Source organism: Parasteatoda tepidariorum, chromosome 6 (genome assembly GCF_043381705.1).
Source record: "Parasteatoda tepidariorum isolate YZ-2023 chromosome 6, CAS_Ptep_4.0, whole genome shotgun sequence".
Classification (NCBI taxonomy): domain Eukaryota; kingdom Metazoa; phylum Arthropoda; class Arachnida; order Araneae; family Theridiidae; genus Parasteatoda; species Parasteatoda tepidariorum.
The window spans coordinates 6,528,963-6,556,513 of record NC_092209.1 but is presented as its reverse complement, the minus strand read 5'-3'; the positions used below and the strand labels follow the sequence as shown (position 1 = coordinate 6,556,513).

Genomic DNA, 27,551 nt, shown 5'->3' with positions numbered 1-27,551 from the left:
ATTATATGTTTAAATATTTTATCGTTATCCTGATATATATTTGTTTGTGAACCTTGCAACTTCGATACATAATTAGTTTGTTTATATTTTACATGGTTTCCTACCTGTCTTTGTGTTAAGAAAGAAATATTTGTGAAAGAATCTTTATGTAGGATTATAGAATGTATCACTTAAAAGAATTGATACTTGTCAGGGTACGTTAACTCGAAATAGAATAGAAAGAACAGTTGCTAACGTAAACAAAGCTATATTTTAACAACCGATCAGGTTCGAGATACCCGCACTACATCACTTGCAGGTTTATTCCCATTTTATAACTGAAATTGATTTAGCCTTTTGAGTTTTTCAAATTTTATTTGGACACATAACCTGGATCTTTTGAGAGAAAATAAAGTTCCTTGTTTCTTTATTAGCAAAAAGAAAAGAAATAAAAACCAGTGAAAAAATTTTATTGTATGGAATTCATCTTAAATATAACGAACACTTTGGTTTTGAGAAACCATTTAATATCCTCTCATCCATTCCACGACATTAGCCAGTGGTTCGCCATGGACATAACGTTGGTAGTTTTGACCTATGAATTCTGCTATCTGTAAAGAAAAAAGGAAAAGCTTATTATTCTAATACGCAGTAGAATAATAATATTAATGCATTTTAATAAGTCCATTTAACAAATTTATTTTTTTGTTTTTTCCAAAAATGCTCCGCCTCCTGCTCGTTTCGCTTGCCAAACCCAGTAAATGCTCCTCATTCATCATTGCCCCCCCCCTAAATGTGGATATTTTCCACAAAAACACCGAATATTTTGTTTTCAAAATATGCAATTATTTTAGCTATTTGTAAGAACATTTCGCTAACTTTGGACGATTACCTGGAGTTGTAGATCAATTATCTAAACTTGAAAAATAAAGTGTATCCAGAAGAACACAGAATGTTGACTTAATAAGAAAAAATAAATGAGAAGTAATTTTACTCAATGACGAAACGATTAACATGACAATTCAATAACATATAATTATAACAATTCAACAAGAGCAATTCTACAAAAAAACGAAATTCATTATAAATGTTAAGATTTATATCTGGCTAACACGTAATCTCTCTCTTTTGCTATTTTTGATTGACAACTACTCGAGGGCAAGTTTACAGAATGAAAACCTCGTGGGGGGGGGATAAATTTCCTACAGCAGTGAATAAATAGTCAATATTTAAAGCAAGTAAGCTGAAAAGAAATCATGAAGAAGAACTTCACATTTGCAATAACTTTCAAACACATTGGAATTTCTAAGTAAAATTTGCTTTGAGTTCACATTAAAAATTGGCTTTTTCAGCACTTCACATTTTAACTCCGTAGTTGCATTTCAGCGGGCTACAGATTGACTAAGCATGGTATTTTTTTCTACAAGTTTAGCAGTTTGGATCATCGATCATTTTTATTATCTGTCGTACTTCCTCAACTTTTTTCACAACAAATTTTCACTTTCAAGTTTCTAAGTCTTATAGATTTTGGATAGCAAAGCAAAATATAACGTAAAGCAAAAAAAAGTGATGAAAAATACTCGCAAAAGCACTCAAAATAGCAATAACTTTCAAACAAATCAAAATTTCGAAAATGCTAAAATGGATTCTTTTTTTAATATTGTGAGCGTATCTGCCAACCTTTCCAGATTTTCCGAAAAATTTTATTTTTACAATTCATGTGGTAGCCACATTCAAACTTTATTCTTGTTTTAAAACATTTGATTTAAGATTATTATAACTAATTTAAACATACAAGAATTAACACTCATCGTTAAATGTTTCGAATAGTAAATGTCTATTCAAATTTTATTTCTCTACTTCTAGATAAAAGCTTCTTTGTGAGGGGCAATTTGTTTCTTTCTGGAATGCGTGAATTAATTTGAAAGCACTTAAACAGAATATGGTGTAACTGTTATGAATTTATTATGAGTCTCTAAATGAATTGTACTTACCCCATTCATTTTTGGAATAGCTCCAATATGAGGTGTGACAATAACCTGAAATTTAGATATATATATATATATATATGTATCTAAATATATATATATATATATGTATATATATATATATAGGTAAAACTTTTATTTAGAAGAAAAATATTAATTCACGTTTAGTCTTAAAACTTAAAACTAATTTAAAATCTGTGTGAATGAGCTTCTAAAATTATCTCACACTTAAACATTTTGCACATTATAGATCATCACATTTTCGGCAACCTTGGAATATTTTACGTTAGGTTAACATTACATTTTTTTCTAGTGCAGAAGAAAGAAATGAATGATTGTCAGCCATCATTACTTTTTAGAGGACCTGCCTATCTTCGTGAATTGTGACACAAACAAGAGTATCTTCTCGATTCTTTCCAAGTAAACTTAGGAAAAACTTTTTTGGCGAAAAAATATTATCAGTCTTATAATTGATCGAAGTATCATCTGTTTTTTATCAAACATTTTTTTTCTTTATACGAAACTTTCCCTTTGAGTTAGCTTTTTGCTTCTCTGTTAATGGAACACATTAATTTTGAAAATATAAGCAAGAGTTAATATTAAACTTGTAGGCATTGCAGTCAAACTACTTTTTGATATTTTAGTATTCAAATAGGTGAGGAATAGGTGAGGAATAGCAATTATTTTTATTAAAAAGCTGTTTTTCTCTTTTGATAAATCTATATTAATTTCTCCTTTTATAATAAGTAAAAAACAAAAAAAGCAAAAATATATCAAAAATTCCCGGTAGTGGATTCTTTGTACACTGATAGAATTTTCATTTTAAAATTATGGTAAAATTTCAAAAAAGTCGTGTTCTGAAAATTCGATTTCTCTGGAATTATTCCACCAATTTCACTCAAGTTTTGTGTTAAATTATGTTCTTTAAATTGATATAGAAAATTGTATGCCTTGTAATTTTTTTCGACTAATATTTAAATAAAATAATAAAAAATGTTAAAATTTAAAATGTTAAAATTTTTTGCTTAGAATTAATTGCCTTTGGCTACATGAATATTATAATTGTATGCAAAATTTTTCAATTCTATTTAAAATTTCTCGAGATATGGTGAAATACGCAAAAAGTAAAATTTACATTAAGGGGTCCAAACTTTGAATCGCAATTTGACCAAACTATGGAGACCATATTTCCCAGATTGCTGCTATCNCGAAGACATGCCATCACAATTTTGATCCTCTGCGGAGGGGATGGCACCCCCGCTTCGGTAGCCCGACGACCTGCACGTGAAGTCGAGCACTTTACGGTAAAACAGTTTAACGAGGACCCATACCGTACACCCTCGGTCCCTACGCAGACTGATCCAAGTGGTCACCCACCCGCACACTGACCGCAGCCAGTGATGCTTGACTGTGGTGATCTGCTGGGAACCGTGTCTTAAAGATCAGTCCACTGCGGGACCTTTTATAATTGCATATAAGCCAATTGAATCAGTTTGCATACAAGCCAATTTCTTTCATAAAAATCACTAAAATGAATAATGTTAAGAAACTGAAGTAGAAAGATATACTCATCAGAGATAAAATTTCATTATCATCAAAAATTATGATAAAAAAGTCAATATACTTGCTCAAAACAGACAGCCATTTTCAAGAGCCACCAACTCGTGAATGAGGAAAGCAAAATAGATATTTTAATTAAAAATGCAAATTTTTCAACGAGAAAAGTAAATTAAGGTTGAAAAAAGAAACAAGAAAAACCGCGATGAACGATGGCGTCCCAAAAAGCCGAATGTGAACCGTATACTGTAAGGTTAGCGAGAATCTCGTGTCTTTAACCTGGACATGAATGGATTAAACAAGATTACAGAGCTGATATGACAGGGATAAAAAATAAAAAAAAATAGGCATTACTGTCCACGTTCTACAAATAATGTGCTATGGATAATGATTTTTCAAACTCTTGATGATAGTCATAACCGTCACGTTCTCTCACATTCCTTCCATGTCGACTTTCTCAATCTTATTTGTTGAAAACGAATTTTTTCCATTGACAAGTGTATAAACAAAATTGTCTGAAAAAAAAATTAATAAATTGATCTTACCCCTGGATTTTGCCACAAAGGACTTTCTGGTGGCAATGGTTCTTTTTGAAAGACATCTAAAACTGCTTTTGAAATCCATCCTTGTCTGTTAAAAATTAAATACATTCTTTTTTTAGAAATGAAGTGTTGATATTTAACAGGAGTTAAGAAACAAAAACGAAATTTTAAAAGAGAAAGAATAAACAACCCCACCCGAACGCTGAGTTTGCTGATGCTGATCCGCACAGCAGTGTGTTGCTTTTTCAGCTAAAAATAATCACTCAGCCTAGGGAAATTCAATTTATTTTATGAATAAAGATGACTTCATGCTCACTTTTAATGCCCAAGCCTAAAAGTTTTAAATCCTAACCCACTCGAATTCGGACCTCAATATGTAATATAAAGTTTATAATTGATGAGAAAACAAAATCGAATATATTACTTATTTATGTATGGATTAATACACTGTTAAAAATTTTAGGGCGTGTTTGTTGAACCATAATATCATTCTAGTATGCTCTAATATATTGCTAAATTGAACCATAATATCGTGTTTTTAAACTTAATTGCTTAACACTATAACTCATTTCGAATGGAGGTAAGATTCAAAGTTACACTTCATTGTGGTTTTACTGCACTATTCAAATATTATAGTTTAAGGTTGAGCTGAATTTCCTAATAGAGCATAATACTCCTTACCTTTTTACACCTATTGATTTTTAAATTTTATATGTCCAAACCACGATGAGCCTAAGAAAGTATTGTATATTTGTTTAGTTTAAATCTACATTGATGTTAATATATCATTCTCCATCATCTGATAGCTTGAGCCCATTCAGTATACGATCGGTGTTTGACAGCTTGTCTAGGAAGTAAAGGCGATCGGTGCGCGATGAGTGTTTCATGCGGTCGGGTATGTTAGTCGCCTTTGAACCCTAAAACAGTTCTGTGTTTTGATATTGAAGAAATGAGTAATGACGGATTTGTGCTTTGTCAGGTTTAAATCTTGTAATCTGGTTAAGTTAATTTTGTGGTGCCATCTAGTTTGTCAGCGTTTTCAACTTATGAATTTTTGAAAATTTTCTTATTTTCTCTTTCTTAAGTTTGATATTTTTTCACGGGCGCTTGTCCATTTCAACAGAGCTGACGCATGCGTACTAGAAGTGCGCATGCGCAATTACTTGAAATCTTACGTACGGGAGGATATGGAAGCTGATGTAAATTTGCGAAAACTCCCTAATGAGTTGGTTGAATACAGCATGATGTGCAGTTGCGTGACCTATGTCTGCATCAAAGAGTTTCCTGTTCGTATTGTGTACAGATTCAACTTTTAAAAGATGTAAGTACGGACGGTGAATGACAGAACCTCCAACCTGCAGGTTTATACACCAACATGTGTTATTAAATAAATAAACCCAAGACACTTAAATCAATGAAATTTTCAGAAGGATCCAAGAACTTTGAAATTTGTACCAACTGTTCTTTAGACCAGGCTTCGCTTCACCACATCCTCGCGTGCCTTGGGCTCACCAAACAGGATTTAGCAGATGATCTATTGACGGTGTTGGATTTTTTGAGGGTGTATAACGTCATGGACCTGGTCTAGCACTGTGGTCAATGGGTGCGTGCAATAACAACAACAACAACCCAAGACACAAAAGCGATAAATGGTTTTGGTGCGAATGAAGTTTTTACTCAAGTAATATACTATGTATTGCGTTTCTTCTATAAAAATAATTAAAGAATTTTCGGCATAGAATTTTTAAACTCATGGCAAAATCTATATTTAGAGAACACTTTGTATTGAAATGAATACTAGTATATTGTTGAAAACGCCGACCTGGTGGCCGAGTGGTTAGAGTGCCTGACTGCGGAGCCACTGGTCGCGGGTTCAAATCCTGCTCAGAGCATGGATGTTTCTTTCTTTCTGTGTTCTATGTCCTTTCTCCTTTGTGTGTGAATGTGACCCGCCTTATAAACGTGTTTGTGGTTGTGTGACGTGGGAGACGCTGCTCCACCGCCGTGACTTTGCCACAGGTGCCCACTGGGTAACGAGAAGAGAGTAGCAGATCTGGCATTCCTGTGGCCAATGAGACAACCCCCAAGTGTCCGCCATTAAACAAAAAAAAAATTATTGTTGAAAACACAACAAAAGAGTATACTCACTCCAAAGCTCTGATGATGTTGTTTTCTTTGATGATATCCCCTCTACCAATATTTATAAATACAGGTTTCTGAAAAGATATTTTATTAATATCTATTTTATAGATATATTCATTCAATTTATTCATTTTTATATTGAAATAATTTTAATTATCTTATCCATTTTTAAATTCCTTATTTGACACGTGTCTACACTTGAAATCATTTTACTATTTATATAATTTGACTTATTGCTCATCTCAAATCATTTAAATGAGTCGGATAATTGAAAATATTTATTACACTGATTTCTCATTTGGTTCCATAAGAGCAATGATTCGAATTAAAGAAAAATGTTTCAGGTGGTTTCAAATGTGTATCCATGCGTCAAATAATGATGGAAATCTTCAAATGATCACAAATTTAATTCTTATGCCGAATAATCGAAATCTTCAATAGAATCAAATTTTTTAAATGCTTCTAAAAAGGGTCATAACCGTCGAATAATTGAAATTATTGGAATAATGAATGCTAATCTTATAATGAAAACTAAATGATTAAACTGGTTTCTAATTTGGATTTCTAAATCGAGTAATTGAAGTAGATGAATCGAATCTAAAAACTTAATAATCATAAGTGGATTCATGTTGTTGTTGTAAGCCATTAAGTCAAGGGATGCGATAGTTTTTGTTTTCAGTGGCGCCATCTATGGCCAAGAATTCTAACTTCTACCTCATCCATGCATCACACTCGTTAATAGAACTGACCCATTCATACTTCCATTTATTCATCCACAGATCGTAACTTTGACCCGAACCAGAGAACGATCAATCTACAATTCAGTACCCCAAGAAGTATAATTTGCTATGAGAACATGGAGGACTTTGTGACCCAACAGGTTTACAGAGCACCAGTCACCCTTTACTACACAGGGAGTCTTCGGCTGGCTGGATTCGAATTCCCGTTCTCACGAAGGTGAGTCCAGCGCGCTGCCTTCTATGCTATGGTCTCTGTGGATTCATAAGTCAAATAATTGAAATATAAAATAAGAATCGAATAATTAAAACGATTTTGTTTAAGTATTCAATTCATTTAAACGTTTCGAACAATCGCATGCAAAAATTTTTCCCTCGATTATCGTTTTATGAATATATTTCTCGAACATTGTTATATAATTGTATTCGACTTATATTCAATCCATGTACATTTTTTTATTTCATTATTGACGATGATTCTAAAAATATAAATTGAGGGTGGTAACTACTGAACACCCTGAGTAAATTGATTATATAATACCTTTTTGCAATTTCGGAACACATCAGGGTCCAGAAGAGTTCTTGTTTCCGCTGTACTTGGTAACACATTGATTAAATAATCGCAACATTCTAAGAGATCCAACAAATTTGTAGTTGCCCTGTTTTTAAAACATGGTAGGTCATTTTTTTTTTCAATCTATCAGTGTTACTGTGAATGACAGAAATGGGTGGTTGTTGACTTCCACCGGTGAATGTTAACAATCACATAGTCGCTTTGGTAAATATCCGAAATATGTACTAGGTCTAGTTAAGTGCCACTGCCCGGTATGCCCTACATCAATGTTTTTTTAAGGTAAAGTCCCACTGCCTAGTATGTATTTAACCGGTACTTCGAACACTGATGTTTCTCCTAATCTATCTTCAGCAGATATTAAAATATCGAATAAATATAATAAATATTAATATCAAATGGGATATAACACATATTTCGGACATTCACCAAAGCGACTATGTGATTATTGACATTCACCGGTGAAAGTCGACATTCGCTTGATTTCGGTCATTCACGGTAACATCAATAGTTCAAATTTTTACAAAATTAATCATTCTAACAATGCTTACTTATCATACGCATCTGAGCTCTCTGTGCGAACGCTTCGAACATAAGCAAACACCCACGCTCCAGCCTTCCTTAATAAACTTCCAACTAAGCTCCCAAAAAAAACAATTAAACATATATTATGACAGGATTTCTTTCAAAAATTGTTTCTTACTTTTAAATTTAGTAAAGTTCGCAAAAATAAATAAATGAAAACCAGACACTCTGTGAATTATTTTAGCGGTAGGATTTTCAGGTGCTAAAATGTTCCCTAAATATAAATAAAGCGAAACATCTTTAAAAGAGCACAGAGTCACCTAAACAAGCATACTGTAGTTTAGGCTCTATAATGAAGAAACATAAAATGAAAGAGAGAAAATACAAAGATTCGAAGAAAAAAAATTACAAATATGATACAACAAAGAAAAAAAAAGGGTTGATCAATAAGATTGGTGAAACAAACTTGAACGATATTTTTAAACAATTGAAAGGAGATCAGAAAAAGATATGATGGGGGTAATTTGATAACCACAGTGGTGGAAATAAAAAGGAATAAACATACATGCATTTGGAATGGCATACTTGAAAGGTAATTAACTAAATTAATAAAATATTTTTTAAAACAATAAAATGATTCCCAGAAATCTAGGTCTGTGACTGGAAAGCAGTGCTGAATGAGTTTAACAGAATAAAAAAACTCAAAACTACTATTAGAAGTACAACTAGAGCGATGATAGATTGTTCGTATCATAATCTCTATGATTTTTAACATGTTCTTAAAATCGAATTTTAACCGAAGAATGTAAGGAAGGATTCTATATACATAGGCATAACCTCTTTAATCTACCCTCATCGGTCGAAATCAATGAAACTCGAAACAATGAAAATGAAACTTTTAACTCTCTCATTTTAAGTTTTTAAAAATTTGGGCTCATTTAATGAAAAATCTGAGAACTATAGTTTTTGAAGTTATACTTCTTATGCGACTTCCAACAAGGTTGCGTTAAACGTTTAACGCTACATTTTTATTGGCCGGGAAAAGGAAGCGTCAAACGTTTAACGCTACATTTTTATTGGCCGGGAAAAGGAAGCGTCAAACGTTTAAAGCTACATTTTTATTGGCCGGGAAATCACGTGGTAGGATCCAGTTTTCCCTTATTCATTTCCATATTGTTTTGGTTCTCACTAACATAAAATAATAAAAGTCGTAAATAACGAAAGTACAATAATAAAAGTTATAAAACTTTTGTTTTTCTATAAAAATTTTTTTAGTTTGTTTTGATACACATGTAATTTATTAGGGAGCAGGAAAAAGAGTCGTTGAATAGAGCTAGTGATCCTTCTACGACTGCTGATTCTTCTACAATTAACGTCGCAGGTTACGAAGCTTAACTTCTTCTGCGCGGAGGGAATCCACGCACTTTTTTTTTAGTTTGTTTTGATACACATATAATTTAATAGGGTAGTATTTTTTATTTTCAAATTTAGGCGACGGATTTATAAGGTTATGTCAAGGTACGTCTCTTGTGAATATCAATTGATTGTTAGGTTTTCTCTTCTGAAATTACATTATGACGCATTCACATACATTATTAATACAAATACATTTTCCAGGGCGAGACGATGAGGCAACCACAAGCACTTCCACTGGTTCAAGAGGGAAAAATGTACAATATTACCGTGATTACAGAGCACGGAAGCGAGCGGAGCAGGAAAAAGAGTCGTTGAATAGAACTCCTTCTACAACTGCTGATTCTTCTACAATTAACGTCGCAGGTTGCGAAGTTTAACTTCTTCCGCGCGGAGGGACCCACGCACTATTTTTTTTAAATTATTCACCACTCTATAAAATATTTTGCAATAAGTGCAAAATATTTTAATTAATTGTGCCTTGAAATTGTAATTAGCTCAAAAATTGAATAGAAGCTGATGCAAGGTTTGCTTCTACTTAATTTAAGAAATTACAGTTCATATGTTATTCATTTGATTTAGATGTTATTGTACTACCCTCTTCTTATACAAGCTCTTTTAACAACATTAGAAATGAAAAAAATAAGTAGTCAGTGTTTATGGGCTAAATAAATAGAATTGCCGCAGCGTCTTATTGAAAATTAAAAAGTGGAACGAGAAATGTGATATTTTCTTAAATTCCAAATTGAAATACATAATTTTTTCCAGAGAGACATTTTAATAATTTAATGAAATTAATAATTCTAAAAATGTTTCGATTGTTTTTAAAATTGAGTGGTCCCACAGTGGACTCATCGTACGACACGATTCCCAGTAGAGCACCGAAATTAGGTATCACTGATTGCGGTCTGTGTGTGGGTGGATGACTTCTTTGATCAAGCTACGAAGGGACTGAGAGTGTGCGGCATCGTTCCTTGTTAAACTGTTCTACGGTAAAATGCTAGACTTCCCAAGCAGTTTGTTGGGCTACCTAAGCAGGGGAGCCATCCCCTACTCAGAGGATCAAAATTGAGATGGCATATCTTCGTATCATCTTCAGGGATATTTCGCAGACCGTCGCCAATAGCCCATTGTGCAGATTGAGTGAAAGCTAAGACCTTGTTTTTATCATCAAATGAGTCATCCATTCTTAATTTTAAATACAACGCTGCTGTCACAGTGAATATTTTATGAGAGTTGAAATATATTCTAAATTATTATAATTCTATAACATAAAGAAATAAAAAAAATATTACCTGATGATCCCAGTTTTCCAGAACCCAGAATTCCAATTTTTAGATCACTAATAACTCGAGAATGAGGAAAATTTGGTCTTGCCCTGCAGAATAAAATGTGGAATTCTCTTAAAATGGCGCGTAACATGAATTCTCAATTTTACCTTGTTTTTGAAATAAATAAGTAATTCGTTACTAAAACAAATATAAATGTTTCTGGAGATTTATATTCAGCGCATACTAACATAGGTACCTCAAACAACAGCCCTGCTTGGTTGAAGTAGTGCAAGACACGTCAAAGTGGAAACCTGAAATGAGGAATCATTTACTCCAGGAATTCCAAGACGCATCTGGGGCTGGGATTTTAAACAAGAACTTTCTCCGTGTCACCTTTCCTTGACGTCATACTGTCTATTTTATCGCCTAGTGTTCTGAATACGCTGAGATCGAGCGAAAAGCTACTTTAATAAATGCAACCACCTCGATCCCGAAACCTGGAACTTTGCCCATTCATAATTAGGCTTAGTATTTAAAAAAAATGGAATGGTAGGCTCAAAATTCCTTGTTTGGTTGTTAAATTTGGACTGTACAATAGACAGGAGCATTTTTTGCTGTGTACTTTTCCTTAAACACGCAGTTTAAGTTTTGTACATTTTTTTAGCCTGTGCCTAGAATAAAAAAGCACACTGATGAGCAAATTCTTCATGGATTGTAGTATTAGATAATCTTGCTATTTAAAACTTGCCTTTTAAAACTTTCGAACCAACAAAGTGCAAGATTTTAAATGCAAATATTTTAACACACGCTCTGCAGACAAATGTTAGAATGTTTTTATGATGTTGCAGAGGTTTCTTTGGTTTTGAGTAAATATATGTAATACAGTGAATGTATGCATAAAGTTGAATCAACAAAGAAGGACCATTCTTACCATTCCGAACTTTTCTGTTTGTCGTGTAGGGCGTAGAGATCTCTTTCAATGTTTATTATCTGCGCTATGACATAATTCGACATGAGCTCTCCGAAATAAGGATCCACATACCTGGTCAGTGTAAAGTTCGGCGAGGGCTAAAACATGAGATATTTAAAATAATTATAAAACCATTTAAAAGGTTTAAAAACTGGTATTCTACACAGACTAAAAAGGAAAAAATAATATTTTTCTTATGAAAATAATAATAAAATAAATTGAAAATTTTAAACATTTCTTAATAGACTGGCAAAATATCTTTTTCCCCCTGTGACATACTTTAAAAGTAAAGCTTCTTTCACAACAAGTGTGATGCCATAATAGGCATTACATATATATTTCCTAGCTTTTAAAATTTATTTAATTTCTTAAATTTATTTTTTAGAATTCTTTCCTTATCGAATTTTAATTAAATTAAACAATTATTTCATTTTTATTACATTTTATAAAAAGCTAACATAAATATTTTATTCTTTCCTTAACAATCAATGTGACGACTAAATTTTTATTTCAATGAAAGTGTAAAACCCATTAATTCTCTATCGCGACTCAATTGAAAACAAAATCTATTTATAACTCTTTATTTCTTACCATAATAATATTTCAGTTACATGGCTATACAGTCTTTGGGCGATTAGCCCATGGCCAAATTATTTTCAAATTTAATATTGATTACGAAGGGGGAGGTGACTTTGTTTTTGGTTATTTTATCTTTGGATAAATCGCCAACCATGGATCTCTTCCCTTGACTTACTTTGGCGTAAGGGCTGGTAACTTAGGCCATCAGCCCAACTGGTAATTAACGTTTCTTTTTTTTCCCCCCTGTTGATGAGAGAACAAAAAGAATGATTCTTTTTATCCCTTTAAGGGGTTTTATAATTTTGGAAAGTGGTCATATTCATTGTAATAAGATTTACATAAAAAAAAAAAATCAATTTTTCCTACACGATTTTATTTATTTTTCTGGAATAAATATCCTTCCGTCATAACAAAATTAGAATTTATCTGAAACGGTCATTACAATACTACCATGATACTACCTCCAAAATAAGACTAACAATTACCCTCATAACAAGCTTCTTCATTAAAAAGCTTCTTTCATAACAGGAAATAACCCTTTTACTCGTTTCTAGAAAGGGTTGTGACAAAAAATTAAATATTTCCTTTTTTTTAGTCCACTTGAAAAACAAAGTTTTTAAATATTTTTCTTTCCGTTTTTCTTAGTTTTGTATGTATTCAATTTTTCTTAGTTTATTTTGTTTACCTAAAGCTGGTAGAAATTGTTTTCGTGCTTCCCCAATACGTCGAAAAAACACAAACAGTTAAAAATTTCCGAAGAAAAACACAGAAACTAAAGGCATCGACTTAATAATCTATATAACAACATTCAAGTTTGAAACAACCTTCAAGTTAGTGCAGGGGTGTCAAACTCGCGGCCCGCTGGCCGCATGCGGCCCGAGATGAACATTTTTGGGGCCTAGTCAATATATCCGAAGCAAAGTAAAAATAAAATAGAAATGTGAATTAGAAACGAAACCAGCATATAAAATTATAATATACTTTATTTATAAACTATACGGATCATTTTAAATTGTCCACTCGAAAATGTAAAATTCGAATTGGCTGAAATGGAGTCCGTTTCACACTAAGCTATCAATTAGATAGTACATAATCAGGTTTATCCTATTATAGCGAGGTAAGTTGGTTATCTTGCTCCAAAGTTCTCAATCAATTCTGGGATTTGAAGGAAAAAATATGTAAGTTTTTACAAACTTACATATTTTTCGTCATTATTAAGTTTTCACAAACTTACATATTTTTCGTCATTATTAAGTTTTTACAAACTTACATTCTTGTTCTCCGATCAAATATGGTTGCAAGATTTATCTTTTATGGTTGATGTAACCAAACACTTATCTTATTTAAATTTAGTGTTACAAGTCAAGGATCAGATCATTACGAACATGTTTGACATAATTAAAAAAGCATTCAAATGTAAACTATTTCTTTGGGAGAGGAAATGAAGATTTAACGCACTTCCCAGCGTGCAACAAGAACAAATCTAGTTTAGATGATACAGCATCATATCAAAAATACGCAGAAAAAAATTTCAAATCTTAGAACAGAATTGGAAACAAGGTTTAAAGATTTTAATTCTTTGGAAGACAAATTTTGTTTGTTTTTTTGCGATTTTCTCAATAAATATAGACTCAGTACCATGCAAATGGAAGTGATTGAGATTCAGTGCAACTCAAATTTGAAGGCAAAATTCATTGAAGTGGGTGTGCCTAAATTTCACGAATATTTACCAGCAAGGTTTGAAAATACTCGAAAATTCGCGTATGAAATTATTCCAAGTTTGGAAGTACTTATCAGTGAGAGCAATTATTTTCTGTTATGAATGGAAATAAATCTCTATTTATTCAACTCTATTTATTCATCGGCAGACCGTAATTTTGACTTGAACCAGAGAACAATCAATATCCAATTCAGTACCCCCAGGATTATTGATTTTTTTTTTGTTGGGAAGATGGAGGATTTTGTGACCCTAAAGGTTTAATGTGCACCAGTCACCATTTATTACACTGGGATTCTTCGGCCGACTGGATTCGAACTCACGTTCTCACGAACATGAATCCAACGTCCTACCTACCAAGCTATCCCGGCGATTATAAAAATTTTCTCAACTGAAAGCACAAGCTATAAAAATATACTTTTTTTGTCTACCACGTTTTACATTGATTGTAACTACAATGTTAAGCCTTATTCGAAGAAAAACTTTATTTGTGGACGTACCTCTTTTAGTACGACCAAAAGCAGGCCTGCCATCTACTAGCAAAATATTTTATGGGGTGATAGACTTTTAAAAACCAAAGCATTCAGAATTTTTGGTAATTTGCAAACATTTTGAAAGACAACACGAGTGAGCTGCAAACTTGTTGGGTTGTATATGAGTTTTTAAATCATTTATAAGTAGTGGTGTGGAAAATAAGGTTAACTGAATTTTAAAAAAATAATGTTTTAAAACATTGCTACCACTGGAATAAATTTTTACAAAAAGCGTATAAAGTTGGTCTCCTCTCNCATATAATTTAATAGGATAGTATTTTTTATTTTCAAATTTAGTGGATAACAATTGTAAAAAATGAGTGAAAACAATCCCACGGACAATGCGACGGATTTAAGGTTATGTCAAGGTACGTCTCTTGTGAATATCAATTGATTGTTAGGTTTTCTCTTTTGAAATTACATTATGACGCATTCACATACATTATTAATACAAATACATTTTCCAGGGCGAGACGATGAGGCAACCACAAGCACTGGTTCAAGAGGACCACGAGGGATAAATGCACAATATTACCGTGATTACAGAGCACGGAAGCGAGCGGATAAGGAAAAAGAGTCGTTGAATAGAACTAGTGATCCTTCTACGACTGCTGATTCTTCTACAATTAACGTCGCAGGTTGCGAAGTTTAACTTCTTCCGCGCGGAGGAACTCCACGCACTATTTTTTTTTTCCTTGTTGATGAGAGAACAAAAAGAATGATTCTTTTCATTCCTTTAAGGGGTTTTATAATTTTGGAAAGTGGTCATAGTCATTAAGTAAGATTTACATAAAAAATTCAATCAATTTTTCCTACACGATTTTATTTATTTTTCTGGGATAAATATTCTTTTGTCATAACAAAATTAGAATTTATCTGAAACTGTTATTACAATACTACCATGATACTACCTCCACTAACCACCAAAATAAGACTAACAATTACCCTCATAACAAGCTTCTTCATAAAAAAGCTTCTTTTATGACAGGAAATAACCCTTTTACTTGTTTCTAGAAAGGGTTGTGACGAAAAATGAAATATTTCCTTTTTTTAGTCCACTTGAAAAAACAAAGTTTTTAAATATTTTTCTTTCCGTTTTTCTTAGTTTTGTATGTATTCAGTTTTTCTTAGTTTATTTTGTTTAACTACAGTTGGTAGAGAATGTTTTCGTGCTTCGTAGAAAAAACACAAACAGTTGAAATTTCAGAAGAAAAACACCGAAACTAAGGGCATCGACATTATAATCTATATAACAACATTCAAGTTTGAAATAACATTCAAGTTAGAGGAATTAGCACACGTACAATCACTGATTTAGGCTTCAATGAAGAAGCTTCAATTATTGTTTTACTACCACTTTACAAAATCTGTTGTTGTTGTTACTTGTGCTACTTTTATTTTATAATCATCGTTGAACAACCGGTTCACTCCGTAGCCTTGTAATTTTGAACCCAGTCCAGAAGACAAGGGAACTTAAGAAACAAGTATTAAAAAAATTGCTTTCGTAGGGCACTTTTTGGTGGAACTAACCCACATTTGCGTTACATGAAGAGGAAGATCATGAGAACCTTAACGGTTAGTCTGATTGCAAGAGGATTCTAACCCATGGTCACTGAGGATATTTCATGTCAGCACTGTGGTCGGTGCAAGCCGAATGCGGAATTCATATCGATCCTCAATCGCTGGGATTCGAACCCGGTTCACCTCATTGGAAGATGAACGCTCTATCCCCTAAAAGCCATCGCTGGTCTATTTGCCCAACTTGCCAATATGAGGAAGCCTGCTTAAAATCAAACAACTTTTTAAAGCAGAGGGTGCGTTTCTTGTTTTTTCAGTGGCACCCTTTATGGCAAAGAATACGACTTCAGTTACACACACACGTCACAGCCCGTTTTATAGGAAGATCCCATTCATACTCTATTTATTCATCTGCAGACCGTAATTTTGACTTGAACCAGAGAACAATCAATATCCAGTTCAATACCCCCAGGATTATTGATTTGTTTTGGGAAGATGGAGGATTTTGTGACCCGAAAGGTTTAATGTGCACCAGTCACCATTTAATACACTGGGATTCTTCGGCCGACTGGATTCGAACTCACGTTCTCACGAACACGAGTCCAACGTCCTACCAACCAAGCTATCCCGGCGCTTATAAAATTTTTCTCAACTGAAAGCACAAGTTATCAGCTGTGCAAATATATTTTTTTTGTCTACCACGTTTTACATTGATTGTAACTACAATGTTAAGCCTTATTCGAAGAAAAACTTTATTTATAGACGTACCTCTTTTAGTACGACCAAAAGCAGGCCTGCCATCTACTAGCAAAATATTTTATGGGGTGATAGACTTTTAAAAACCAAAGCATTCAGAATTTTTGGTAATTTGCAAACATTTTGAAAGACAACACGAGTGAGCTGCAAACTTGTTGGGTTGTATATGAGTTTTTAAATCATTTATAAGTAGTGGTGTGGAAAATAAGGTTAACTGAATTTTAAAAAAATAATGTTTTAAAACATTGCTACCACTGGAATAAATTTTTACAAAAAGCGTATAAAGTTGGTCTCCTCTCTATCGGCAAAACCGTGGGAAAATAGTAAAAAAAGCCTAAAGATCGTTGTATTTTTAAAATTTAACCTTTGAGAATTATTTGACAGATTTCAATCAAATTTAGTATTTTGTCATTTAAAAGCATGAGATTGTTAACATTTGCGTATCTTAATATTCAAACTATTTTTTTCTTTGACAATAATTAAAATTAAAAGAAAATTATCAAAAAATAATAAGAGCAACAAAATTAGTTTTCTTTGTGGAGTTATTTTTATCAAACCGAGTTTAAAAATTGTGTGCAAAAGCCTTTTGAGTATCTTTAATAAATGCAGAAATAAAGCGAAATGTTCAAAAAATAAATTCAAATTTTTAATCGCTCTCCTAAACTATTGGGAGCATTTTACATACGGTCGACTGCTCGTATTTTTCGGATGAAAAAGTTAAATAAATGGTATATTTTTTCGTAAAAAGTGCATTTTTGTGCCTTTTTTTTATCGATTCTCTTCCTTTTGCATACTTAAAGTCTATCTTTGCAATCATAAAAAAGTGCTTGAAAAATCCAATTACTTTATCAAAACTTGATCTTGCTCCGGTTCAGCCTATAAACAAGTACAAAAAATTATAAAGTTTGAAAGCCTTACCTTTGTCTTATCAACATTTTGCATTAACATTTCAACACCTGAAAAGAAAAAGAAAATCGTTAAATTATACGTGGCTGGTAAACGTTTTATTTTAAATATAACACAAAATGCGTATTTAAGAAAAAAGGACATCGCTTGAAATATACATTTCAAAAAAGTATAGACGTAGCTTATGATAAATATTTAAGGAAATGGGCAAAGTGTGTTTAAAAAAATGGACGCGTCTTAAAACTAGTGTTTAAGATAAAGAACATAACTTTAAAATAATATATTTTTGCGTATTAATGTAATTTTGCCTAATAAATACAACTTTTTGGCTTATTAAAAAAGGGATGCATATTAAAATTAGTGCTTAAGATTACGTGGTAATTTATTCAATATAACATTGGTACATAATTTGAAATATGTGTTCAAAGAATCTTTAAATGGGAGTTGAATATGAAAAATCTGTTTTAAATTAAAAAATCGACAAAACTGAAAATACGTATTTAATAGAATGAACTCAGCACAAAATTATATCTTTCATTGTTTAACAACTGAACTTCGCTGCTTTTTGTTTTTAAACGCTGACAATGAAGAAACGTAACAGTACGTAAAGTCGAAAACTATGAATAACTTTTGATCTTATGATCGGATTTTTACGTTCTAGTACTCAATCTTAATGATTTATGGAGGTGACCTCACTTATGCTTATTAAATAATAGAAACGATATTTTAAGTTACGAAATCAGACACAAAAACGTATTTTCTCTGAATAAACATACCTTTTTTTGACGGATTAAGATTTCTGACCCCCAAAATATAGGGGGTAGCCTCTATCTGGAAAATAGGGTCCCAATAGTTCCATCCGGAGAGTGATCCAAAGTTCGGACCCCTTAATTTTATTTTTTTGCATATTTCGCCACATTTCAAGAACCATTAAAGCCAATTGATAAAATTGTGCACCCAATAATAAAATTCGTTCATCCAAAGATAGTTCCATGCAAAATGTTATTTTTAGTATATTTATTATTATTTTTTATCTTATTTAATAACAGTACAAAAAAATTTGAATTGTAAGGAGTACAAATTTTTACATCATTTTAAACAATATAATTTTTAATGGTGAAATTCGAAATTTGAACGAAATCGGGGAAATAGTTCCTGAAAAATCGAATTTTAAAAATTCAATTTCTCAGGAACTATTCAACCGATTTTGCTCAAAAATTTTATTTTGTCATTTAAAATTACATACTTTAAAATGATGTAAAAAAAATTTTTGTCAGAATTTTTTTGGCTATTATTAAATAAAATAATGAAAAATATTTACTAAAGCTGTTATTTTGCATGTAATTACCTTTGGATAAATGAATTTTATAGTTGTGTGAAAAAAGAAATTTAGTTCGCTTAAAATGCTCTTGAGATATAGCGAAATACGCAGAAAAATATAATTAACATTAAGGGGTTCGAACTTTGGATCGTTTTCCTGACCAAACTACCTATATCATATTTTCGAGATTGTGACTACCTCCTATATTTTGGGAGTCAGAAATCCGAATCCGTCGAAAAGAAGCTATATTCAGAGAAAGTACGTTTTTGTGTCTGTGATTTCATAATTTAAAGTATCGTCTGCAGTAACTAATTTGTTTATTTGAGGTCATCCCCTCAAACCACTGAGATTGAGTCCTAGAACGTGAAGATCCGACCATCAGATCAAAAGTTATTGAGGATGGTCCGGTTTTTATTTTGCACACTGTACACCTGATAATGTAGGGAACAATAAAAAGCAATAAAATGAATTAAATTTAGCGAAATATTCTAACAGATTTTTTTCGATTGATTATCAGGTCTGAAAGCCTATATATGTATCAAGACATTTCATTCCAGGATATTTTCGAGAAGAATAGAATATTTTTTAGAATTATTGCATATACACTACTGGCCATTTAAATTTCTACACCAGGAAGGAATGCAAATAACATAAAGATATTTATTTGGCACATACATTATAGTTGAAAGAACAGGTGATTAAATTTTAAGGATATTTGTATCCTGAGAAATCAGTACTCAAAGCAGCCTCCCCTGTCAGCAAAAACAGCAGTTATTCTCCTGGGCATCGAGTCGAACAGAGATCGGATAGCACGGAGAGCAATCCATGCAAAGTTGAAATGGTCATGCGACCAGCTTTCCTTTTTTCCATCTCACTATCAATTGTATTGATTATTAATACCATCGCTTTACAGATTTTGTTTTAAACAGACAGCATTGTGGAAATATTAGTATATATTTGTAATTTCTAACTAATCAAACTGAAGAATGAGCAAATCAATTTCTTCAACATTTTTTATTTTAGTCGCCTCATCTGCACTGGAATAACTGGAGAAAGCGTTTTTTGTTTTTGTTGCTGTTGTTGCAGGATATTCTTTTTTTCAACAGATTTAAGATAACTACGAATCGAAGCTATTGTTTTTATGCAATTAAATAATATATTCCCAACTAAGATATATATCCTTAGATTTTCTGAACAATATCTTTCTCTTTATACCCTATATCAGGGCTGCCAACTTTTGATACTATTGAGGAAAATTTCTTCTAGTAGTAGCTAAGTTTAATGCATTCATTGTTCTATAATGTATGATTTATTTGTTTATTTTTTGTTCAGTACTAATGTATGATTCGTTGCTTGATAGCTATTGTCTACACCACTGCATGAAAATTATTCAAATGAAACGTCACCTTGTTCCAGCTCTCTCGTGTTTAGACTTTTAAAAAACAGACAAGATCACTGAAAATTCTGAAATTTTTAATTGTGTACCACTCAAAAAACAAAAATCATTCGCTGCATAAGCTGTTTTGCAAAAAGTTTTTTACTTGAATACCAATAGTTGATAAAGCCAAATACCTTGTACTCATCTTTAACACGTTGAATGCCACAGTAACAGTGAATGTAATTGGTTTATCAAATAGGTCAAGCGTTTCCCACAGAGAGCAAAGGGGAAAATGTCCTGCTTTTAATTAAATGCATACTTAAGCCAAAAATAGATTTAAGGACAGGATGTGAATTTAAAAGTGTGAGAAAGTGTTTCGATTAGATAAATAAAAGCAAAGAAAAGGATATTCAGAAAAGAACTAACATAAAAAGATTAATTTAAGCTTTTTATGTTACACACAGAGCTATGTCCGTCATTGAAAGACAACTCAAGGAACAGAAGAAGTAAAAAAAAAATCAATTTTTTTTCTTAACAAGCCTTATACCTCGTATAGCATACATACGTCTTCAATCACACTCACTTCCTCGTTATACACCCTAGTACAGTTTACTTCGTATCTCATACCCTAATATTTCACTAAAAAAAAAAAAAAACGAATCAGAAGATGAAAGTTACCTGCCCACGTGGTCTGCACCCACTTAGCTTTGGGCAATTTGTAGAGTAACGGCGACAAATACATGCTGTCCATTACAAGAGTTTCGGCATCTTTGATGAAGTTCAGTTCCTCATCCGTCAGTATGATTTCCACATCCCATCGCTTAGATTGATCTGAAACAACATCCAAATAGTTATTAAAAATTCTCCAAACAGCTAATTGAAATAAATAACCGTCCAAATAATAAAAAATTAAATTTTGACATTGATTTAGCAGAAACAAGAGACATGAATCAAACTTTAGGCATTTCTGTTTTTGAAATGTTTTTAATATAACATCCATAATATTTGGTAGTTATAGCTCTATTTCAAATTACCATGATGTTTAACTAATTTTGGTAACGATACTAACTGAAAAAAAAACAATACGGTTTAAAAAGCAAAATTAATGAAGAAAATAATGGTATAATGGTCTCTCTTTTAATAGGTACCCAATATAGTAATGTAGGTGCAAAATATTACATAGTCATAGCTGACAAACCGGAAGTTCAAGAATATTTAAAGCGGTAGTGGAGTAACAATTTTTAGTAAATTTGCTTATATATATGTGTGTTAGGTTTTATATATGTGTTTAGGTTGTTTGTATGTAATGGTAGACAAAATGGTTAAAAAATTAAGTCATAAAATTTATTACCATTCTAGAACTTCAAATAAAAGCGAATGAGAAAATTCCATTCTTTAAATGTCTCTGAAATTAAAATATAATTTAAAAAAATTAAAAATCGGACTTCTTAAGTTGTTTGCAATTTTACTGATTTAGATTCACTTTGAATCAGGCATGCTTAGAGCTTACGGTATACCCACAATCCGGTGTACACACAGTCATGCGGACAAATACAGAAATTCTTTATTTTATTATATATAAAGATTAGTAGCTGCACTTCTCGACGGATTCACGTTATTAGATTAATAAAAACATATTTTTAGCAAAATAAAAGCTAACTGAATTTTTAGTATTATCTGGCATGATGTTATTTCTCGAGATGTCTCAATGATATTGAAAATTTACCATAGTCAAGCTACTTTCTCCTGTACGCGCAGTATTGGTGTCAATAATGTTATGAAAACTTTTTACGGTATCCCGTAACGAATATGTACATTTTCGCCATCAATTTAGCTTTTTAGTACATAGCACATTTTTTTTTAAATTTCAGATTACCTAAATTAATTTAAGCATGATTAACATCAATATTAATTTACCAATTTTTAATGTTCTCTTAAACGAATGAGTACCATTTTCTGATCAGTTTTCCATTTTTATAAATGGCTTATTTTCTACTTCAAACTGCAACTATTACCAAAAATAATTATCAATAATTAAATAGGCGTTTTATTATTTTCCCTTCAACGAATTAATACTATTTTCCTCTTAATTTCCCTTTTTAATTCAAAACTCATATTTTTTTTAACATTATTTTTTTTAAATAACCGTTGTTGAGCTGGGACTCAATTTTGAGTTCACGACAGTCAATGTTCAACTCCGTAGCCTTGTCATTTCGTACCCAATACAAAGGACAAAGGAACTCCTGGATCAAGCATTGAGAAAAAAATTTGCCACCATGGAGAACTTATTGAAGGAAGTAACCCGCATTTGAGTTACATGGAGATGAAAACTACGAAAACCTCCCACGGTGAGCCTAACGACAAAGGGATTCAAGCCCTTGATCCGTCTACCACTCAGAATATTTTTACGTCAGCGGTGCGAGCTGGGTGCGGAATTCATATCGACCAGCGATTACTGAGACTCGAATCCGGGTCACCTCATTGGGAGGCAAGTGATCTATCTCCTGAGCCACCACGATTCTGTTTTTAACAATAGAAAATTTTGAAGGATGTGTGGTTCTGACAAAGCATGGTTTTGAAGCTGATTTTCAAATGTTATTTTTATCTAAATAATTATGAGGACTTTTTTCTTTTTTTATCAAACTTAATTGTCGAAAGAGTATGAAGAGAGAAAATTTTGAATATGCTTTAAAACGCTTAAAAAAAGTTATAAATAAGCTGACTGTGAATATTTATTCTCTTTGGCATCTTTCGAAAGATGCTGTGCTGCCATAAAATTAAAATATCACATATAAGGCGAATTGTACTTAAGATTCTCTAATTTTTTTCTCAATAAAATTATACTAATGTAATTTCTAGAAGTAGCGTTTCTTGAAAGACAGTTTAGTACTATGCGTACGTCTATTTTTTTGATTTTTCATAAATATTTTTTAAAATTGATTCGAATCATTTTTTAATTATTTTAAACTGCAATGAAATTAAATTTTAAAATTCTAAAGATAGATAAATAGTAGTTTTATGCAATCTTTTTCAAAACTCAAGTCTCTTTATTTTACAGTTTTAGATTTTTGAGAAAAGTCTATATGAAAAGAATCTATATAGATTTTTTTTTAATTACAAGCAGTATTTCTCTTAATCTGAAAGTTTTGTTTTTAATCTTTACATGAAGATATGTTGGCGAATGACATCTTATTACCATAAATGTCCGAAGTAAGAAAAGGAAAAAGAAGAGAAAAAAGAAAACACTAAGTCAAAAATTTAAGATGGTGAAGGAAAAGTCCTCTTAACTCATTTTTTATTTATACATATGTATCAGGTTGACAACAACCTTGAAAAATTTAAAAAGTGGTGGAAAATATAGCCCATGGAAATTTTAAGGGATTTAATATCACTTTAATTTTTGGCTATATTGTCTATACTAGTCAAATGGAAAAGTGCCTACATTTCTAACTATATATAAGAGCCGTAGTGACTCAGGAGATAGAACCGGGTTCGCATCCCAGCGATGGCTGGTAGTTACGAATTTCGCACCCGGCTCAGACCGATCACAGTGCTGACGTAAAATATACTCAGTGATAGACGGATCATGGATTAGCGTCCCCTTGCCACCAGGCTAACCGCAGGAGGTTTTCGAGGTTTTCCTCTCCATGTAACGCAAATGAAGATTATCTCCATCAAAAAGTCCTCCACGATGGCAGAGTTCCCTTGTCTTCCAGATTGGATTCAAAATGGCTGTTTAACAACTGTTATAAAATAAAAAAACTATATTTAAAACTCTAATAGTGGTGTTGCAGTTTTCCATTGTCTATCTTTCTTATTGAAATAAATTTCCTAATTTTTTTTTGTTTGTTAACAGCATAAATTAATAAAAGTTATAAGAGTATTGTTTCCTTGTTAAAATTTTAGATCCCAAACTCAAAATAATAAAAAGTACCGGCAAAATTTATTTTTCTTAATTTACTCTGTTATTATTACGTTTTTGATTTCGATTGTTTTCTAAGTTAAGAGTTTTAAAAAAGATTTCTTTCTTTATTATAATGTTAGTTTCGTTACATTTTAAGATAAACTTATTTGGATCGTTGTTTAAACTTATTAACCATTTTACAAATATTACTTTTTGGTCTAAATTACTTTAATATGTTATCTATAAACAGGACTGCCACTACTACGCTTTTTAAAAAAAAATTCCAGGGGAATAGACAACTAAAAACTAACGTTTTCAGAATTTTTGATAATTTTCTCAATATTTTATAAGACTTGGCATGAGAAAGCTGCAGGTGTGCCACCTTTCAACGCTTTTTAGTAAAATTTCTTCTAGATGATATCTAAACTTATGTTTTAATGTACGATTCTTGTATACGATTTTTGTATATTTGACTTAAAGTAAATTTTCACACCACAATATATTAAGGAATCACAATTGCATATGAAACAGAACTTTGTTCCAACTCTCTGGAGATGAAGGTTTCAAAATGTTGGCGAGAATATAGTAAATTCTTAAAATGTTATTTTTTATTTTTCAACCTATCTGTAAATTTTTTTGCGAAAAGTGTCATATTTGGTAGCCCTGGTGGTTGTGTCTGATTTTGTAATTTAACTAATAAACATCACTAACTTAATTAATACATTTTAAGTCACATCTTTGAACCCAGTTCGTAGAAATCAAATTAAAATAAAAAAAATTTTCTTTTCAAATAATGCCTTTATTTTATTTATTGTTCATTCATTAAAAATTTCGTTCTTATATTTGAAATAGTATTTATTTAATTTGGAATTATTATTTCGTTTTATTTTATTCATTTACTAAAATGTGTATATATTGTTTGTTAAGAAATGTTAATTAGAAACTTAATTAATAAATTTTTTATTTAATTTATTTAAGCTATTATTGCTCTCTAAAAATGATTAATTAACAAATACCTAAACTGTTTAACAAAAAGCTAATTTACAAATAAATTTCAGTCAAATGAACGGTATAAAATAATTAAAATTTATTCCATGAATTTTATTTTCTGCTTTAAACACTATTTTTTTATTGTTTATTAAATTTAGGATCTCTTGTAAAATTGTGATTAACTAAAAAAAAGGTGATTAAGCTTGTTCTAAATACTATTGATAATTTTAGTCATCACTTTAAATTTAAAATGCTATGCCATCCAAATTTCATTTCAAGTCTTCGCTTAAATCTTTTAAAGAAAACTATAAAACAAATGACGCATATTTCTGTCTTTTTTTTAAAAAAAAGAAAGAAAGAAAAAAAAGAAACAAAGAGTAATATAAAAATTTTGATTATCATTGTTTTTCATTATTGTTTCAAAAAGTACCTTAATTAAACTGAAAATAAGAAATAGTAACAGTGAGATACGTTACTTATTTCTCCTAATTAAACACGTTAAAATTAAAAATATTAATTTTTTGTTTAATAAATAATATATGCCATAATAAGTTTGAAAATATATGTTTAAACACTTGGATATTTAAAAATGTTACTGTATAAAAAAACAAACCTAACACTATTTCGATGAACAATATTAACAAAAAGATTTCATATTTTGATATTGATTAAGTAATAAAAATATTTAAAATCCCTAAAAAATTTCAATCTAGCGAAAACTTATACATTTAGGTATATTCTAAGTATTAAAAAGGGTAATACTCAAGAATAAAGGGTAATCCTATTAATTTTAATGTAATAAAAAAGGGTGAAAATTATTTAAAATATTTCATAAATGTTTCTAGTTTATAAATATATTTATCATTGTTATGTACTTGTTTATAAGTATATTATTTTCTTAATAAATGAAAAAATAATTTACAAATTTATTTGTTTCTCTGGTGTTCTACATAAATTTGTAGTTTTGTTTGGGTCTACAACAAAAAGGAATGAAGTTAAACTAAGCATACAATTTTACTTTTGTACAAAATAGGTGTTAAATTAATTGAAATTTTGTAAAGAAAAATAATAGGAAATATTAACTTAGATTTAGTTTACCTGAAATAGGAACGACAATCAAATTAACTTCCTCTGGTAAACACTTTTTCAACTCTTCTGCAATATTTGGAAATCTTGAGACCAGGTAAAGATCAGGACGTATTTTAGTCATGTTTGGTTCAAAAATATTTTCTACAACTTCATTCACACCAGTGAGTTATTATAAAATTTTACTACTAATTAAATAATATAATCCATAGAGCACTCATATATTTTATCTGTTCTGGCATTCCACCGATAAAAGTAAATTTGTTATTAGTTTCGAATAGTTGGACCTAGATCAGGGACTGGTCAAAAATGGGTCATACATTCTTTCAAACGATACGTCAAAGCAGTAATAAGAAATTAAAAACACATTTTGTTTTTATTCTTTCGTTCAAAGTGACAGAACTAGCTGAAGTAGGACACAAACAGGTAATGTATATTTTCCCTTAAGCATTCCAAAAGTGATGAAAGAGAGAGAAAATTTATGGGTTTCAGCAAAAAATCTAAATGAAGCGTGTCAAAACAAAGATTATTATCTGGAATCAAATTTCACTTAAGTCGGTAATTTGAGAAAGATTATAGTCAATCATATTCGATTTTGCAAACCAAAACAAAAACATAAAATCACTCACGTGGTTTCGATTCCGAACTTAACCGTTCTTCTTCAATTAAAAATCCCTACCTTCTGAATATTAGGGAATAATTGCTTCCAAAAAAGTATGAATTCCCTTTTACTTGAGAAATAATAAAGTAAGTAAAATAAGTATTTCTAGAAACTTATTATATTTTTAAATTTATTACATATTTTTTAAACTGTCATGTTATATTATATTACTTAACATTGCATTGCATTATATTACATTATATTGTAAGAATACTCGAATCAAGGAAGGAAACAGCCTGTTAAAAAAGAACACCTCTTTAACAATTTACGACGATTCGATTTTAACAACCATTTAAATTTAGGCCATTGTTCCCGAGTTTAAAGCACTTACGCCCTGACTGCCAACTGGTACCGTCGCTAGGAAATAATTTACTTAGTGATAGTAAATAAATAAATTAAAGTAAGATGATTTTTTTTTAATTTAGTTACTTTGCCAAATCTTAAAAAGCGTGGCTACAAAATTAATAGGTTAACAATTTGGGAGATTTAAGCTTTCCTTTATATATA

The 27,551-nt window shown here is 31.1% G+C and overlaps 2 protein-coding genes across 6 annotated transcripts in view; one reads left to right on the top strand and one right to left on the bottom strand.

Annotated features, from left to right (window-relative positions):
• The window catches only part of LOC107439260 (coiled-coil domain-containing protein 92), an 879,443-nt gene that overhangs the window by 16,528 nt on the left and 835,364 nt on the right, over positions 1-27,551 (top strand). The gene's annotated exons all lie outside the window — the stretch shown is intronic.
• Positions 434-27,006, bottom strand: LOC107439261 (glyoxylate/hydroxypyruvate reductase A). The gene is made up of 11 exons (XM_043043513.2): positions 26,396-27,006; positions 21,082-21,234; positions 17,717-17,754; positions 11,657-11,793; positions 10,750-10,832; positions 8,068-8,152; positions 7,487-7,604; positions 6,215-6,282; positions 4,070-4,154; positions 1,974-2,018; positions 434-590 (listed from the first exon to the last, which is right to left on the bottom strand). The coding sequence occupies exons 1-11, from the start codon at positions 26,505-26,507 to the stop codon at positions 504-506; spliced, it is 1,011 nt and encodes a 336-aa protein (XP_042899447.1). The 5' UTR covers positions 26,508-27,006; the 3' UTR covers positions 434-503.

Coding starts and splice junctions, on each gene's coding strand:
- LOC107439261 (XM_043043513.2), bottom strand. CDS start 26,507: ATGACTAAAATACGTCCTGATCTTTACCTGGTCTCAAGATTTCCAAAT. Junction 7,605..8,067: donor AGCTCAGATGCGTATGATAA/GTAAGCATTGTT, acceptor TTTTAAAAACAG/GGCAACTACAAATTTGTTGG. Junction 6,283..7,486: donor TGTTCCGAAATTGCAAAAAG/GTATTATATAAT, acceptor ATATCTTTTCAG/AAACCTGTATTTATAAATAT.